The sequence below is a fragment of the Phoca vitulina genome, unplaced genomic scaffold (assembly GCF_004348235.1).
Source record: "Phoca vitulina isolate PV1807 unplaced genomic scaffold, GSC_HSeal_1.0 scaffold87, whole genome shotgun sequence".
NCBI classification, from domain to species: Eukaryota; Metazoa; Chordata; class Mammalia; order Carnivora; family Phocidae; genus Phoca; species Phoca vitulina.
The window spans coordinates 289,648-308,658 of NW_022589790.1; the positions used below are offsets into that span (position 1 = coordinate 289,648).

The 19,011-nt window shown below is 51.7% G+C and overlaps 1 protein-coding gene across 1 annotated transcript in view; it reads left to right on the top strand.

Moving 5' to 3' along the window:
- The first annotated feature begins 5,665 nt into the window (after positions 1-5,665).
- The window catches only part of FLT4 (fms related receptor tyrosine kinase 4), a 40,952-nt gene continuing 27,606 nt past the window's right edge, over positions 5,666-19,011 (top strand). Inside the window, exon 1 of the mRNA XM_032395759.1 lies at positions 5,666-5,768. Within this exon, the coding sequence (XP_032251650.1) occupies positions 5,702-5,768 (67 nt within the window). The 5' untranslated portion in view covers positions 5,666-5,701. The remainder of the gene's footprint in view (positions 5,769-19,011) is intronic.

Consider the following 19,011-nt stretch of genomic DNA (forward strand, 5'->3'; position numbering starts at 1 on the left):
AAAATTTACAAGTAATACATAAAGGGGCACTGGGCTGGCTCAGTCAGTAGAGCATGTGACTCTTAATGTCAGGGTCCTGAGTTCAAGCCCCACGCTGGGTGTGGAGCCTACTTAAAAACAAAACAAAACAAAAAACAAATATTATATACAGCTAAAAGGGTCAATTTAACAGGAAGTTATAACAACCTTAAATTTGCATGCCCCCAGTAATATTCCTTCAGAATACATGAAAAGAGGAGCTCCCAATCACATTGTAAAGGGTATGGACACAGAGAGAAATAAAGAATGGTGACCATCTTTGCAATCTACCACATTAATAGAAGAAAAAGGTGTAAAAAATACTTGACTAGTCTATTAAAAAGGAAAAAGAACCACTTCATTAGCCCATAGAAAACAAATATGTAAATATATAATAATGTACATTCAAATCACATAAAGCAAAAATTAACAAAACTAAAAGGAAAATTGACAAACCCAAATTGTGGGTATAACTTTAACATACCTCTTTCAGTAACTGACAGAACAGGGGGAAAAAAACCCCCAAAAGTTAAAGATATAGGAGATCTGCATAACATGATTAACCAACTTGATTTAGATGCCATGTATAGTGCCACGCTACACTGAACAACATTTTCAAACATATTATTTCCAAGTACATATGGGATGTTTACCAAGATAGACCACATCCTGAGCCTAAAAGGTAGTTTCAATAAATGTCATTGGATTGAACTTACTGAGAATACATTCTCTGATCAAAGACAAACCAAACTAAATATCAAAGTTAACTAAAAGAATCCCCAAATATTTATAAATTAAGTAATGTATTTCTAAATAGCTCATAATTCACAGAAGAAATCACACTGGAAATTTAAAAATGTTATGATCTGAATTATAATAAGTATAGCAAATCAAAACTATAAAACATTAGGGATAGAAATAAAAAAATAGATAAATGGATGGACATAGTGTATTTATGGTTGAAAATTATTAAGATGGTAATTCCTCCAAATCTATTCAATGGAATTCTGATCAAATTTCTGGCATATTTTTCATTTCTGAAAATTGACAAGCTGGTTCTAAAGTGAATATAGAAATGCAAAAAACCAAAAAAACATAGACACTCTGGAAAAAGAAGCAAGAATTTTAAGCACTAACAATATCACATATTAAAATTTGTTATAAAACCACAGCAATTACAACTGTGTGGTATTGGGACAAGGATATGCAAGTACACAAATGAAACATAAGTCCAGAAACAGACCCCTCCATGTAAGGTAACATGGTTTATGACAAATGTGCTTCTACAATGCAGGGGGGAAAGGTAGTTATTTCAACAAATTATACTAAGCCAATTAAATAACAATATGAAAAAAATGAATATTGATACCTATCTTACACCATACACAGAAATCAATTCTAAATGGACTGGCAATTTAACTGTGAAAAGGGAAAACTAACGTATTGAGCAAAAAAAAAGTGGAGGAAAAAAATTTTTTTAAGATTTTTATCTATTTATTTGACAGAGAGAGAGAGCACAAGCAGGGGGAGTGGCAGGCAGAAGGGGAGGGAGAAGCAAGTTTCCTGCTGAGCAGGGAGCCTGATGCAGGACTTGATCCCAGGACCCTGGGATCATGACCTGAGCCAAAGGCAGACGCTTAACAACTGAGCCACCCAGGCATCCCTGGAGGAAAATATTTTTGAGTTTGGAGTAAGCAGAAAATTTTTAGAATAGAACACAATAGAAGGTTATGCACAAAAGGAAAAGATTATAAGAAGGACCATATTAAAAACAGTAACTTCCATTTATCAAAAACAGCATTAAAATAATGCAAAGGCTAATTATTTACAATAGCCAAGATATGGCAGTAACCCAAGTATCCATCCATAAGTGAATGGATAAAGAAGATGTGGTATGTATATAATGGAATATGACTGGGCAATTAAAAAGAATGACATCTTGTCATTTGCAACATGGATGGACCCAGAGGTCCAATGCCAAGTGAAATAAGTCAGTCAGAGAAAATGATTTCACTCATATGTAGAATTTAAGGAACAAAACAAATGAACAAATGAAGAAAAAAAGAGACAAACAACAACAAAAACTAGACTTAAATTCAGAAAACAAACTGGTGGTTGCCAGAGGAGAGGTGGGTAGGGAAATGGGTGAGATAATAAAAGGGGATTAAGAGTACACTTATCTTTTTTTTTTTTTTTTAAGATTTATTTATTTGAGAGAGAGAGCAAGCATGCAGGGAAAGGACAGAGGAACAGAATCTTCAAGCAGATTCCCCACTGAGCACGGAGCCTGACCCAGGGCTTGATCTCACAACCCTGAGATCATGACCTGAGCCAAAACCAAGAGTCAGATGATCAACCAACTGAACCACCCAGATGCCCCAAGAGTATACTTATCTTGATGAGCACTGAACAATGTATTTAATTGTTGAATCATGTTCTACACCTGAAATTAATATAACTCTGTATGTTAATTATACCTCAATTAAAAAATTAACTCAAAATCAAGTAAAGACTTGAACCATAAAACCCCTAGAAAAAAAATATAGACAAGAAACTCTGACATTAGTCTTGGCAATGACTTTTTGAATGCAACACCAAATGCAAAAACAACAAAAACAAAAATAAACAAATGAAGGAAACCATCAACAAAATGAAAAGGCAGCCTACTGAATGAGAGAAAATATTTGCAAATCATATATCCAAAATATATAAAGAATTCACAAAACTCAACAGCAAAAAATAAACAATTTGATTTAAAAATGGGCAGAAGATCTGAGTAGATGTTTTTCCAAAGAAGACATACAAATGTCCAAAGTTACACAAAAACATGCTCAACATTATTCATCTCCAGGGAAATATAAATCAAAACCACAATGAGGTATCACTTCACACAGGTTAGAATGGCTATTATCAAAAAAGATAAGAAATAACAAGTATTGGCAAGGATGTGGAGGAAAAAGAACCCTCAATTCAGGGACTCAAAAAGATATTTGCACACTCATGTTCATAAAAGCATCATTCACAATAGACAAAAGGTAGAAGCAACCCAAGTGTACATTGACAGATGAGTGGATAAACATAATGTGGTATAAACACAATGGAATAATAGTCCACCTTAGAAAGGAAGGAAACTGACACATGCATGCTACAACATAGATGAACATTGAGAAAATTATGCTAAGTGAAATAAGTTAGTTGCCAAAGGACTAATACTGTATGATTCCAATTATAAGAAGTACCTAGAGTTGTCAAATTTATATGGATGGAAAGTACAGCGGTGTTTTCAGGGGTTGAGGGGAGGGGGAGGGGGGAGTTATTGTTTAATGGATACAGAGTTGGGGTTTTGCAAGATAAAAAGAATTCTGGAGATGGATGGTGGTGATGATGGCCCAACAATGTGAGTAGCCGCTGGACTTAAAGATAGTTAAGATAGGGACGCCTAGGTGGCTCATTTGGTTGAGGGACCAACTCTTGATTTCAGCTCAGGTCATGATCTCAGTCAGGGTCATGATCTCAAGCCCCACCTGGGGCTCCACACTCAGCAGGGAGTCTGCTTGGGATTCTCTCCCTTTCCCTCTGCCCCTCCCCCCCACTCACGTACTTGCACTCTCTCGCTCTCTCGCTCTCTTTCAAATAAATAAATATTTTTAAAAATGTGCTTGGGCACCTGGGTGGCTCAGATGGTTAAGCATCTGCCTTCAGCTCAGGTCATGATCCTAGGATCCTGGGATAGAGTCCCACATCGGGCTCCCTGCTTGGCGGGGAGCCTGCTTCTCCCTCTCCCTCTGCTACTCCCCCTGCTTGTGCTTTTTTGCTCTTTCTCTCAAATAAATAATTAAAATCTTTTTTAAAAATAAAATAAAAATAAAAATATGCTCAACCTCAACAGTAATTAGGGGAAAGATAATGAAAGTCATAATGAGATGCCACTACAAGACAACCAGAACGGCTAAATTTAAAAAATCAAAACTGACATGTCCGTGAAGATGCAGAGTTCAGGGAACTAGTTACATTGCTCTGGAGTCCAAAATAGTACAAATAACAACTACAACAACAACAACAAAAAATAGTTGGCACTGTCTACGGAAGTTGAAGATACACATTCTCTGACCTAGCAGTTTCACTCCTCGACACACATCTAAAAAACAGATCATATGTACACCAAGAAACATATACAAGCATGTTCGTAGCTGTAAAAAATTGGAAATTGATAACAACTCAAACTTCCATCAACAGTAAATGGACGAATAAATTGTGGTTATCACACAGCTATGAAAATGAGGGAAGCATGGATTATCATAGTGGTATAGATGAATCTCACAAAGGATGCCGGGCAAAAGAATATATGTGGGATGAGTCCATTTAAATAAAGTTAAAAAACAATCAAAACATATATTTGGGTAATAAAAAGATAAAGAAAAGCAGGGAAATTGATAAAGCCAGGATTTGGGAGTGAGGGAGGGGTTTGTGATGGGAAAGGGTGGGCACTTCTGGAATGTTGATGCCATTCTATATCCCCTGATCTGGGCGGTGGAGACATCGATTTTTAAATTTCCATTCATAACACATTGACATATACTTCTTTCCATATGTGTGTTACACCTTACAATAAGTTTCTATTTTAAAACTAAAAATATTGGAAGACAATCAATATATAGCTGCAAAAAAGTCTAACTTCATTTATTTGGTTGTCTCGTTCCTCCAACATCATTTTTTAAGTCATCTGAACTATCCCCACTGATTTGTGATTCCAACTTTATAACATATTTAATACTCGCAGTTGAGAGTTGGTAATGGTTGTTATCAACAATCCGGTCTTGGTCTTTGGCCAGGATGAACGGACTTTTGCGTACAGGGTGGGGCTGGAGTGTGAATAAAGTAGACTAAAAGCGGGGGAGGGAGGCCGTGATAGTCCTCGTCCTGGGGTTTATTTTTAAATAGGAAAATTCTAGAGACAGAACTGAAAAGAGAAAGGAAGTCTGCGAGAGGGTTGCCAAGTCAGAGAGTAAAGTGTCACCTGATACAAGGACTTATGAATGAGCTCAGAGTTAAACTATTTGGGGGAGCTCTTAAGAAGAGGCCAGGCCTGCGAGGAGCGGGGGGAGATTTGTTATACTGGATGCCTCCCCCAAGGGTACAACCTCATCCACACCCCGTAGGTGGTAAGATAAAGCTTGCTGAACGTTCTCAAAGATTTGACATACTGTTATCTTTAAGTTGTATTCATTGCTTTTTTTTTTCTTACTTTAAACGCTGTATTTATTGATTAAAGGAAATTACAGAAAAATACACTCTGACACATTTTGTCTAATCTTGACCGCTGCGGAGTTCATTGCCTTTTTAGCGCGCAGTGGAGGACTGGTGCATTACCTGCATTCCCCGTCCGCCCAGAGCTGCCCCGGGGGGCTCGGAAGCGAGACACTAACCAGCCTCCAGCCGCTGAGCGAGACGCGAACCCTCGGATCTAGCCGGCAAGCTCCCGGGCTGGGGTGAGAGGGGAGCGGGACTGATAGGTGCGAGGGGCGGTCCGACGGGCCTGGCCCCGCCCCTGGGGAAGGGGTCCCGCCCAGGCCCCGCCTCGCCCGCGCCGGGCCCCAGCCCCGCCCGCGCTCGCTCTGTGCGCCCACACTCTGAGCCCGGAGCCGCGGCCGCGCAGGTCAGACCCGCGCCGCAGCGGCCGGAGATGCAGCGGGGAGCCGCGCTGTGCCTGCGCCTGTGGCTCTGCCTCGGACTGCTCGACGGCGAGCGCGGTGAGCCCTCTGCCCGCACGCGTGCGCGGCTGGCCGCGATGGGGGCCGCTTTCCCGGGGCGACGGGGGACGGGTGGGGCACTGGACCCCCGGGAGCCTGGGGCTGCAGGGGAGATGGGGCTGGGAGCCAGGGGATACGGACCCCGGATGCAGCCGGCCTGGGCCCGCGGGGCTGAGGAAAGGGCGGGCGGAGACTGCAGCCGGGTCAGGGACTGGGCACCGTCTGCAGCGCAGCGCAGGGATTGTGCTCGGGGTCCTCGACCACCCTCCACTATCGGTGGCTCAGCTCCTTTGGAGCCGGGCCCCGTCGCACCTCATCCTCAGCTAGGATCCTTCGCTTGCTTACTGGCTTCCCGGGGTGGGGGTGGGGGGGAGTCCCGGCGCTGCACTGCGCGGCCGTCCCACCCGCGCCACGGGGACGGTACCCCGGCAAATGCCCGCCGGGCCGCAGACCTGGGTGCGCACTTCCCGACGCCTCCCAGCTGCGCTCGAGGTCGGTCCCCCAGAGGGCGCTCCGGGCAGGTGTCCACCTTCCCCAGGCCAGAGATTGCGGAGGCAGGGGTTCGGGGACCACCAGAGACAGGAGCCGTCGGGCGGATTGGGCGCAGGTGCACAGGGGAACTTGGGGACCTTGAGTTGACAACCCAGGAGAGATCAACGTGGCAGAAGAGGCAGAATGCCGGCGCTCCCTGTATTTGACGGGGCAGGAGCCTTTGAAGGCCCAGCTCAAGAGCTTGGACTATCCGGCAGGAGCAGCCGCGGAAGCGTCTTAAGCACATCTCTGTGGCAGGGTATGGTCTGTGACAGGAATATGACCAGAAGTTGCCCCCGTGCGGTTGGAGAAAAGGGAGTGTGGGAGATGAGAAAAGGAGCAGAGGAGTATTGTTGTATAGAGATGTCAGAGGATGGGTAAGGATGAGCTGGACGTCTATACAAGATCTGGTGACCCAGAGAATCAGAAGGTAGAGAGAGGGTCATGGGTCCCCAGTGGTTGGAGGAAAAGTGCTGGAAGGGCTGGAGGGGGTCCAGATTTTTGCACACGGCAGATATTGAATACTGGCTTCGCATGCTTCATCCCTTTTAATAATCCTCACAAGGGAGTATTAGACCCGTTTTGCAGAGGAGGAAGCATAGAACAAGGACATCTGTAACTTCTCCAAGGTTCCCAAAGGCCAGCAGTAAGGGAAATGGTCAACCCAGATCTGTAGGATAACAGAGCCCTGTTCTCTATGCCTTCATAGACTGAAGGGCAGAGGACAGGGGAGATAAAGGAGGTGTGGATGAATCTAGAGGCAGGATGGAGTAAGACATCTGGCTGGGGCCTCTGAGGCAGGTCAGAGAAGAGGGGCTGCCCCTTTGCCCTTCCTTGCTCCCCTGGCATCCAGCCCAGGGCCAGGCTCTCACCAATACTTAGTGTGTTTGCTGAGTGACCGAATGAGTGTGGAGAGAGAAGTGAAGTGGGTCAGGCTGAGGAGGGGGAGACCCCACCTTGAGGAGACATCCGGCAGACCGTTGGGTGTAGTGTCTGAAGCTCAAGAGAGGCTGGGCTGGGGAGCTGGAGAGGAAGCAGAGCAGAGTCCGGGCTGCATTTCCCCCACACCAAGGAGGGAGCCAGAGGCTTCCAGGGAGACAGGGAATGTACTGCAAGGTGTGAGAACCAGGAGAGCCTGGGGTTGGGTGCTCCGGAGGTGGAGGAGGGAAAAGGGATGAGGCCAGTCTTACGGGGAGCTCAGGTGGTTCATACAGAGTCAGGCAGTGAAGAGGAGGAGAGAGGATGTTAGCTGAAGGGGCCCATGGAGGAGGGTGGCCCAGCTGGACCGTGACACGGCTGGTGGGAAATGTGCCCTGCATTTGCCCTGGGGAGCTCCCCAGCCTGATGGGGGATGCTGGAGCAGAAGCATAAACACTTCAGTTGCAGTCAAGTGTCAGGACAACCAGACTGGGTGGCCAGGTACTGGCAGGTGAGAATCTCGGGGAAGATGAAGCTGACCCCTCAAAAGTACGCAGTTAGCCCTAGATCCACATTTTTGTCCCAGCTCTGCCCCTAAATTCCTGGCTGTGTGGCCTGGGTCCCAACTTCCTCTCCCTGCACCTCAGTTTCCCCATGCATAGTAGTGCAAATGAGCAAGCACTTGAGGGGCTGTGCTTGGGCTGGACTTTATGGCTTGGGGTCCCGGTCTAGTTCCAAAAGGCAGTTCCTTGGCAGTGTCCCTGTGGAGAGGGCAGGTGGCAGAGGACAGGCCCAAGAGGCTTTGTTTGGGGGGCTTAGTCTAGAGAGAGGCTGTCTGTGCTGCTGGACAGTGGGCAATCAGCTCAGGGACATGTAGGGGAAGCAAGTGACAGCCGGGCAGCTGGTTGCCCTGGCCTGAGGACACTGGCCCCTGCCGTGGGCTGAGTCTTGTGTGGCCAGCCATTCAGCTCTCCGCTGTCCCTGTTCCTCAGCCCTGAGCCAGATCCAGGTGTGGACAGAGCAATGGGGGAGGGACGGGGCATGCCAGTGAGGCAGGATGTGGGGGCTGGGCCACCTTACTGGGTCCTGTGGGCCACTGGCCCCATCTCAGTCACTGTGGCTTAAGGGCTCTCTTCCTCCTCAGAGCACAGAGCCCACACGACCAGGCACTCGACTGAGAATGAGGTGTGACGAGGATTATCTGGCCAGCTCCACGCTGTTCCACCCCCACGCTGCCCCAGGCAGTGGGACCTCAACCCAGGGAAGGAGACTGCAGTTCTATGCCAGTCACAAGCTCTGGTGCCTGTTCAGGGTGGCTCAGGGAGGATTTGGACCAGCCCCATCCTGCAGGGGTTTTGCTGAGTGCCAGACTGGCTGGGACACAGACATCTGTATCGTAGGGACAGAAGTGCTCAGGACCCCCACGAGGCCCAGCTGGTAGCCGTGGGCTGCAGAGGAAGGGGGCATCGCTTCTAGCTGGGGGCTTCTTGAAGGGATCTGCAGACTCCAGGGAAGGGAATTCCAAGTAGGGCAAAGAGCCCCTCCAAGGCTCAGAAGCAGGGAAGTCCAGATGGTATATGGGGACTTGTGGGTAGTAGATGAGGCTAGAGGCTCGAGGGGGCCGGGGGTAAGGTGGGGGAGGTGAGGCAGTTGGAGGGGGCAGGAGTCAGCGGCACACCTGGAAAAGAGAAGTTCTGGGCAGGGAGGCTCCTGGTCAGGTCCCCTGAAGGCACTGCTAGAGGTGCAAATCAAGGTGGGGGCCCACAGCAAGGGGGTACCGCAGGGGAGGAGGCAGGGGAGGGCAGGGATGTGTGCTAGTCTCTGGCCTAAGCCACAGAATGGGTCATGAAGGTGGTTTACCAGATGGGAACCCTGGGAGGAGGGGCGCAGGTAGGGACATGAAGGCTGCTCGGGGAGCCAGGTCCTCCAGGAGGAGGTGCCCTGGGGACTTCCTGGAAGACCCCAGTTGATACAACTGGGCCAGATAAGGAAGGAGAGACTTGGGAGCACCTGACTGTAATAGGGCAGAAGGCAATCCGGGAACCCAGGAAAATTAAGTGGAGTCTTAGCCTGGAGGGAGAAGTTCTCTGTGTCTAGCTTACACTCCTCCCGCTGTTGGTTTGGGCGCTTTCCCCCACAGGGCAGATTTCTCGCCACCAGGGCCTCGCCGGCACCCCCCCCCCCCCCCAGCTCTCTGAGAGGCCTCTCCGGGAGGGAGGTGGGCCGGGGAAGGGGTCTGGAGAGCCCCTCACGCTCCCTGTGCTGACTTCGGAGCCAGAGGCAGCCGACGTGTCCAGCTGGAGCCAGGGATTCCTGAGTTTCGATCCTTTTCAGACACTGGCTTCCTCTGGGATCTCAATTTTCCGGTCACGCCGAAGGGAGAAGTCTGCGAGCAGGAAGGTGCGGGCATTCAGGGCTGGCAGCGGCTGGGCCTGGGTGGGGCAGCAGGGCGCGCCCCGGCCGCGCTCCCGCGCCGCGGGTCACCTCCGCCACCCCCCATCCCAGGCCAGGCCAGAGTGTGGGTGGCCCCGCGAGCAGGCGCAGGTCAGGGTGGCGAGTGGGGGAGCCCCGCCACGTGGCCAGCGAGGTCAGCAGGGGTTCATGGGAAAGGACTTGTCGGCCACAGGAGAGGACATCCTGCCTGCGTTTCCCTCTTCCTGCGGCAGGAGCCCACGGCCCCGATTTAGCAGCGCTCGGGGGCCTCCTCTGAGCCAGCTGGGCTGTCTGATAACACCGCCCGTCCTGCTGCCCGGGAGCGGAGTCCTGACCCCAGGCGGGCGGGCTAACTGCCTGGCACAGCTGGCTGCACCCGCAGCTGGGCTGCGCTCGGAGCTCAGCGTCTGCCAGGGTGCCCCTCCTCCCCATCACCCTCAGGGGGTCCTGCGGCAGCCCATGCTCCCACTCTGCCCCACCTCCCTCCCTGCTTCCAGCAGGACCTTTCTAAAACAGATCTGAGTTTTCCGTGCCCCCCCCCCCCGCCCCGAGCGATAAGCACCAACTTCTTGAGCTGGTGGTCCAGACCCCTCCTGCTATGGTCCCAAGGGCATCCCTAACCCCGTGTCCACCTAGCCTGTACCCACCACACACCCCAGCTCCCAGCACATGACCTTCCTCTTGCTCTAGATACGCCCTGCCTTTCACCCCACCTTTGGAGGGGTTGCCAAGAACTGCAGGTAGAGGATGGTGCTGCTCCAAGTGGGTGGGTTCGAGGGGGCTCCGTTCCCACACGCTGCCCCCAAAGCATGGAATGCGGGCTTTCAGGCGGGTTTGGGGGAAGCTCTGATCCTCACCCAACCTAAAGCTTCATCCTCAGAGCTACACTAAATTCTACCCAAGGGAGATTCATTCGTATTAGGCGGCACACGCATGCGCATTCAGAGTGTCACCTCGGTGTCCAACGGCTAATCAAACTGCTTTACTCTAGGGTGTGCGAAGGTTTTAGCTTTGTGTCATGGCTTACTGTGTCCACCTTGGACATTAGGAGTTAAGGCTGGAGGGGTGAAATGGCTCGCTTGGGCAGCTTTGAAGGAGTGTCGGGTGTCAGGTATCTGGTCCCAGATGGCATGGGGGCCAAGGGGTCAGAAGGGGCAGGTGGTTGTCCACATTCCCCAAGGAAGGGTCTGGTGGGGTGGGCAGGTGGGGTCCTAAATTTTTTACCACTTCTTGGACATTTTTATCTTGATTGTCCCAGAGACCTTTCAAAAGCGGCATGCCCTGCAGACACATGGCCTTTCTCCCAAGTCTCCCCCCGGCCAACGTGCCTAGCTCAGTGCAGGACATCTCCACCTCTGTTGCTCACCTCCACACCTGCCCACACACTCTGTGCTCTCCCTTTGCTCCCCAGACCCTCAGGGGAGTCAGAGCAATCACAGGCCAAGTCTCATGCTGGGGACGCCACCATGAAAGGCAAGCATAAGCCCCTCCTCCTTGCACTAAGCAACTGTCAGATGCAATGAGCCAACCACTGCATGGAGCTGCAGAAACATGCAGCAGGGGCCCAAGGAGGGGGCCTCAACTTGTGACTCTAGGGTTGGAGGGAGCACCAGTCATCTGTAAGGCCATGCCAAGAACGCAGCTTCTGCCCCCAAGTAGCATAGTGGTTTTAGTCAGGAGAGGGACTTGTGTTCTAGAAAGATAATCTAACCACTGGGTAACCCTGGACCAGTGGGGAGACACTGGCGTGGCAAGCCAGGGGATAGACGTTGAGGCTGGCCGGACAGTGGGTTGGAGAAGCAGGGGACTGGACGGGGGCTGTCCCAGGATCTGGCTCTCTGGGCAGAAGGAAGGCGTCCCCTGCTAGGTGTCTGAGTGCTGTAAGTGCGAAGCACTTTGCTGGCGGGGAGGGGCAGGGAGAGAAGAGGGGCAAGCCTGGAGCTCCCAGCTCCCCACCGGCCGTTGGTGCTGCCTCTGAGGATGGATATGACTTCGTTACCCATTGGCTGTGGGGGCTGAGTGGGGTCAGGAATGCCTGACAGATGACCACCACTACGATGGCAAACAGTGGAAGGGAGAGCCGTGCTTCCAGGGCTGATGGAGAAAAGATGGTTCGATCTGCAGAAATGCAAAGAATGCAGACATGCACGGAGCAAGGAGTAGTTGCCGTGATCCTGTACCCCAGAGATAATCTCTGAGCAGCATGTTAACACCTGTGCCTTTAGTTTTCTCAACTGCAAAATGAAAAGAACAGTACCCACCTCAGGGGGCATGAGTGGGGTGCGCAGGTGCGCAGGCCTGGGCTGGTACACAGAAAGTGCTAAATCCGTGTTTGCTATTATTATCCTAACAGGATGTATGGGGTAAGCAGAATTTGGGGGTCAAAGAGTATGAGCCTTCGTTTAGTGCTATGAGTGCCTATTTGCCTATTTGCCCACATCCTTGCCAATACTGGGAATTGCCTATCTTTTAAACACGTGCTCGTCTTGTGGGGTGGGGAGTTGTGCGCTCTGTGGCTCCAGTTGTCCTGCCCCGTGGTGGGTGTGGTCTGGTCTGAGGGGTGGGGTGGGGTGCCCTCCCAGAGACATGCTGGAAGCATCCCCCCCACCCCAGGTCCGGAGCTCAGGAAAGCTGCCAGGGAGGGTGGAATAGCTCAAAGGTGGGCTTGGAGCCCTGGAGGGTGCCATTACCAGGAGGAGGGAGCACACCGGTGAGCAAGGCCAAGAGCCTCAGGCTGGCCTGTGACCGAGGACCCTTTTCTGTGGCCTCCTTGCCCCACATCTGTTCCATCTACCTGACAACCCAAGGTCACCCATATTCTAGCCTTGCGCGTTCTGTCTGTCCTGTGTGTTCTCCTGGGCCAGCAAGCTCCTGCTCAGTCTACCAAGCACATTTCAGCTCACCCCGTCCTACCAGCAAGGCCTTCTCTGACCACCCCCTCCCACCACCACCACCACCCAGCTGTGGCATGCAAAACACTTAGCAGGCAGTGACAGCCATGGGCTCAGCGTGCATGAGCCAGCAACAGTTTGTTCTTGTGATGGTTTGTAACGTGGTATTATGTTATGTGTGGCTCCCTATCATCCTGGGGACAATTCTCATTTTGCATGTGGGAAAACTGGGGCTTGGAAAGAGGAAGGGCCTTCCTCGAGGCCATACAGCCAGAGAGTGGCATTGTGGGGCATGGAGCCCCGCTCAGGGAACGCTCTGGGAACAGCCCCTCTTATCCCAGCTATCTCAGTCTTGTAGGGTCAGGGGACTGTGGCCTCTTGACCCTCACCCTTGACCTCTGGAGGCACAGAGGTTACCAGCCAGTTGTGGGGGGGGCGGGGGGGAGGACTCTAGGACTGAACACCCTTGTGCCTCCCCTCCAAGAGTGAAGGGAGAGGGAGGACCTGGAGCAGGTCTCCCCAAATCTGCCCAGCTCTAGGACAGATGCATAGAGACCCCAAGCCCGGCCTCACCTGGCCAGCTGTCCCCCGTGTTTCTCCTTCAGCTTGCCTCGAGTATGTAGCCTGGCCCCTGGATGCCTCTGTCGTCCTGGGCAGAGCTGCTAGGGAGAGTGTGGATCAGACTGGCAGGACTGCCACATAGTCCCCATCACCCACAGGGTGACCATGACAGCATCTGCGGTAAGAAATTGTCAGTGTGTGGAGAGGTACCCCCGAGCTCACCGACCATCCCGACTTCATCCCTGGGTTGCCGTGCTGGACCCGAGGATAGAGCCGTGACCAAGGACAGGGCCAGGGGAGGGACAGAGCACTCAGACTTCAGCCTCCAAGCAGGAGCAGGGATTCTCCAGGCACAGAGAGCAGGAAAGGACAAAGGACACAACCTGAGGCCAGCAGGGAGGTGGGCAAGGACCTGGTGGATGCTGGAGGTGGCAGGGGCACTGGGAGGTGAAGCCAGCCAAGAGGGCAGGACCTGTTGGGATGGGCTTCACCCTGGAGGCCAGGCCAAGGGTATGCACAGCTCCAGAGGGCCACAAGGAGCCAGTGAAGGTGTCCTCAGGCCACGACACCCCTCTGGGCTGAGGGACAGATTGGAGGCTGGAAAGGAGGCTGCTGGGGAGCAGAGAGGCAGGCACTCGGGGTTGTGCTGGGAGAGAAGGGGACAGAGAGATGTGAGGACTGGGAACTGGGCAGGGATGTGCCTCTGTGGGTCCTGGAGCCTCAGTTTCCTCATTGCCGACTAGACTCGTGATTCTTCCCTTCCTCCCAGGTTGTGTGAGGATCAAAGGAGGCAATGACCTCAAGGCCATGGTCAGTGCCTAATGCACAGGACTCCCCACACCCCAGCCTCCTGCCACTCGCCCCTCACCCAGGATCCCAGCGCTGCTCCCACAGCCGGCCGCTGTGGCTGACGCCAGGGTCCTCACTGCCCAAGGCTGCTGACAGCACAGAGAAGAGGAGGTGTGCACTCTGGCCTCCCTGACCTCGGCCCGGCGCCTGCCCCAACTGCTCTGTTGAGAGCTGGGGGGCCAGGGCCGCCGGCCAGGGGAAGGAAGAAGCTAGTTCCTGGGCCAGGAACAGGAAGGCAGGGGGAGTGCGGCAGAGGCCAGGATGACAGCGCTTCCTGCTGTGGGAAGGGAAGGACAGTGGGGACAGACAACAGCCCGGCAGGAAGGATGCATCTTCGTTGGGGTCGCAAGTGGGGGCTGGGCGCATGGAAGCTCTGGGCAAGACAGTCATTGGGTCAAATCTGTCTTAGCTACTGAGGATTCTGGGGTACACATGGTCACCAGGGAGCTTGGTCTTTAAAAATGGAAACATATCTTCCAGAGGAATGACAGGGTCTGACATAGTTCCAACATAAAGGAAAACGTGAGGCCTGTTTAGCCAGCCAGTCAGCCATCCACCTATCCTTCCATTCACCCATCCATTCAACCATGTATTTATCCATCCATCCATCCATCCACCTATCCTTCCATCCATCCAACCATTCACCCATCCTTCTATCAGTCTGTCCATCTATCCTTCTACCTAGCCATCCCTCCTTCCATCCTTTCATCCATCTTTCCATCCATCCTTCCATCTACCCATCCATCCAACCATCCATCCATCCATCCATCCACCCATCCTTCCATCTATCCATCCTTCTATCCGTCTGTCCATCTATCCATCTATCCTTCTATCTAACCATCCCTCCTTCCATTCTTTCATCCATCTTTCCATCCATCTTTCCATCTATCCATCCGTCCATCCATCCATCCACCCATCCTTACATCTATCCATCTTTCTGTCTGTCCTTTTATCCATCTATCTATCTTTCCTTTTATCTAGCCATCCCTCCTTCCAACCTTTCATCCATCTTTCCATCCACCTGTCCATCCACCCACCCGCCCATCCATCCATCTACCCATCCTTCCATCTATCCGTCTGCCTGTCCATCTATTCTTCTATCTAGCCATCCTTCCTTCCATCCATTCATCCATCCATTCTTCCATCCCTCCATCCTTCTATCCATTTGTCTGTACATCTGTTCTTCCATTTAGCCACACTTCGTTTCAACCATCCATCCATCCTTCTATTCATCTATCTGTCCTTCTATTCATCTATCTGTCCATCTGACAATCCAACTAGCCATCTTTCCATCCATCCACCCATATTTCCATCCATTCACTCATTCATTCATCCATCCATCCATCCGTCCATCCACTCATCCATTTATTCATTCAACAAATATTTATGGAGTCTTGATTCTGCGTGAGATGCTGTGCTAGACATGCGGTGGGGTAAAAAGGAGACTGTCCTGGTCCTTTGAAATTTACCCCCACTGAAGTTTACTGTCTAGTAGAGGAAATGGAAAAACACAAGTTGAGGTGTTCAACTTGTGGGTGGGTGGCTCAGTCGGTTAAGTGTCTGTCTTCAGCTCAGGTCATGATCTCCAGGTCCTGGGATTGAGGCCCATATGGGCTGCCTGCTCAGTGGGGACTCTGCTTCTCCCTCTCCTTCTGCCTGTCACTTCCCCTGCTTGAGCTCTCTCTCTCAAATAAATAAATAAAATCTTAAAAAAAAAAAAAACATAAGTTGAACAAACAAATAAATAAAGAAGATAATTACAAATTGTGACAAGAAGGATGAAGCAACCAGGAAGTTAAGATGGATATTAGAGGGGGACTTAGGTTTTGGAGGGGGTGAGTAGTCATGACTAAGCTAAGGCCTGAGCATGAGAAGAAGCCAGCCTGTGCAGGGCATGTGAGAGGAGGCAAATCAGGAGGAGTATGTGCAAAGGCCCTGGGACAGGAAGGAACATGCATGTTATGGAACAGTCTGAAGGGCATGATGGCTGAAGGACATGAACACAAGGTGAGAGTGGCCCAAGAGGGTATGGAAAGGGGGTCAGGGACCCAGCCACAAGTTTGGATTTTCCTGAAAATGCAGTGGGAAGTCACTGATGGCATTGAAGCACAAGCATGATATGGCCCATTTCTGTTTCTTAACTGTCACTCACAACTATGTGCAGGACTGAAGGAGGGCAAGAGTAGGCCCAGGAGCCCCCACTTTGGGGCTGAGTGCAGTTGGGCAGGCCCCATTGGGAGAGCAGGGGCTGGCTCTGGGATGCTTTGGTGGTGGGTGGTTAGACAGGGTGAGGAGAAGCGCATCCATAGCTGGTCCCATACAGGAGATGGGAGCTATCAAGGAGAAGCCTTGGGAGGGGTGAAGAGAGTGTGAGTCTGGAGTCCAGCATCAGAAATGTGGGAACCGGGGTGTCTGTAGGATGGCCAAGCGCTATGGCAACTGGATAATTCAGGCTGGAGTTGAGAGAAGGACAGGAGGTAGAGACTCTGGAGGTATCTGGACACTTAGGGGAGAGACCTATAGAGAAGAGAGTGAGGAGCAATGCATGTGGTGCTGGGCAGAGGGGAAAGAGGAAGACAAGGAGACAGTGAGCTCACAAAAGGTGGCAGAGGAGGAGACAGCTCCGCTCCCTGCCTGGAGTGCCCACTGGTCCTGCAGCATGGAGGTCATGGGAATGCCTTGACCAATGGCTCCATAAAACAGGGGTGGCATCTGCACCCCAGAGAGAGGATGAGCAAATGTGGGAGGAGGGGACAGCAAGCAGAGTTTTTGCTGTGGAGGGAAATAGGAAAGGGGCCAGGGCTGGAAGGGAATAGAGGATCAAGGAATTTGGGAGGGGTAGGGTTGTTTATAGGATGGAAGATGGAGGGTTTGGACTTGGGAGGGGGTAGTGTCAGAAGGTTTCCAAGGCCCAGGCAGGGAGTGAGGAGTTTGGATGTAGGAAGATGATCTCCATCTAATGGCTTTACTTCATTAATGCTGACAGTGAGGGAGGAGGGAACACCCTGAAAACTTCAGTCCAAGGGCCCATTAGGGTCTGCCTACAAGACAAGAAAGGGAAAGAGCTCTGGCTTTGCACTGCATGCTGAGCCAGCGGGGGCCATGGTGGTGCTGCAGTGTTGGGGTGGAAGGTGAGAGGCAAGGAAACAATCCGAATGATGGGCCAAGGGCCACACGGGTGAGGCCAGGAAGAGGTATCTATGGGGAGGGGTCCCTGGACTGGAAGTTTTGATGAGCCTTAAGGACTTAGAGGCTGTCGGACAAGGGCACCTAGCAAGAGGCAGAGGGGATGGGGAGAGCAGCACAGGAAGGCAGGAACTCGGTGATGGCGTAGCTTCTGGTAAGGACCAGGTCCAGGGTGTGCCCAGGAAGTGAGTGGCTGAGAGGAGGAGGGAGGACAGTGGAGATGAGGACCACAAAGGCCAGGACACTGGTGAGTCATCTCTGTGGATGTTGAAACCATGGGGAATGGCCTGAGTTGGGGTGGCGGGAGCTGGAGAGCCAGGAGCAAAGAATGAGGGGAAGTAACCAGGACAACAGCTAATGACAGCTTTAGCAGGGAGCAGGTGGTACCATCAGAGAAGGGAGATGACCACAGGAAGCTCTCCGCTGCCAGGCATGTGCCGTGGAGAGCACTACTACCTCAAGGGGCAGTGGTGCTTCAGAAAGCCAGGTTTCAGTTAAGGCAGAAGGGATGGAGGAGGACAGTGAGGTCTACAGCACAGTCTGCTGATCATACAGGGCCTGGTGGATGTGAGTGAAGACAGGGCCACTGGGGCAAAAAAGGAGAGACTTGCACAGATGGATAAAAGTGTTGGCAAGGACAACAGATGGTCTGTCTGTTTAGTACAGTGATGCGGATGCTTCCTTTGGTGGTATGGTGGCCTCTAAGGAGGAAGATCCTACAGGCCCCATTCGCCATCCATCAACCCACTCCAGCATCCACCCTTCCACCCATCCACCCCCATCCACCCATCCACTCCCATCCACCCATCCACCCACAATCCAACCATCCACCCCCCCATCTACCCATCCACCTCCATCCACCCATCCGCCCTCTGTTCACCAACCCACCCATCCACCCATCCTCCCACAATCCACCCACCCATCCACCCATCCACCCATCCACTCCCATTCACCCATCCACCCACAATCCAACCATTTACCCTCATCCACCCATTCTCCCACAATCCACCCACCCATCCACCTGTTCACTCCCATCCACCCATCCACGCTCCATTAACCAACCCACCCATCCACCCATCCTCCCACAATCCACCCACCCATCCACCCACCACCCATTCATCTACCCATCCACTGCCCACCCACCCATCACTCATGCATCATTCCATCCACTCTCCATCTACCCACCATCAATCCATCCAACTATCCATCCACCCATCCACCCTCCCACCTACCCACCCATTTATTCATCTGATCATCCATCACCCATCCTACCATTACTGAATTCATCCCCTACACCTTCGGTGTGCATCTCCTCTGTACTGAACTTAGGAAGGTGAAGAAAATACAGCCTCTTTTCAGATGTGACCAGAAAACCACAATTCAGTTTGAGAAGTGTTCTAACAACAGGGGCCCAGGAGGCCGAAGCTGCCTGAGTAACGTTGATTGCCCCACCACAGGGACGGGACATGTGAACCAGGCCCTGAAGGGGGGCTCCGCAGGAAGAAGGGAAGTACAAATGTCCAGGGCAAAAAGACAGGTGAAGGCAAAGACTTCAAGATATGAAAAGCCTGGGGGCGCCTGGGTGGATCAGTCAGTTAAGCATCTGCCTTCAGCTCAGGTCATGATCCCGGGGTCCTGGGATCGAGTCCCACATCCAGCTCCCTGCTCAGCGGGGAGTCTGCTTCTCCCTCTCCCTCTGCCCCTTCCCCACTGCTCGTGTTCTCTCTCTTCCTCTCTCTCTCAAATAAATAAAATCTTTAAAAACAAAAGATATGAAAAGCCTGGCCCTTTGGGACAATGGTGAGAGCTATGTGTCTCTCAGAGATGTGTCAGGAGATGAAGTGGGGAGAAGGGCAGTGGGCAGAGTCCCGGCG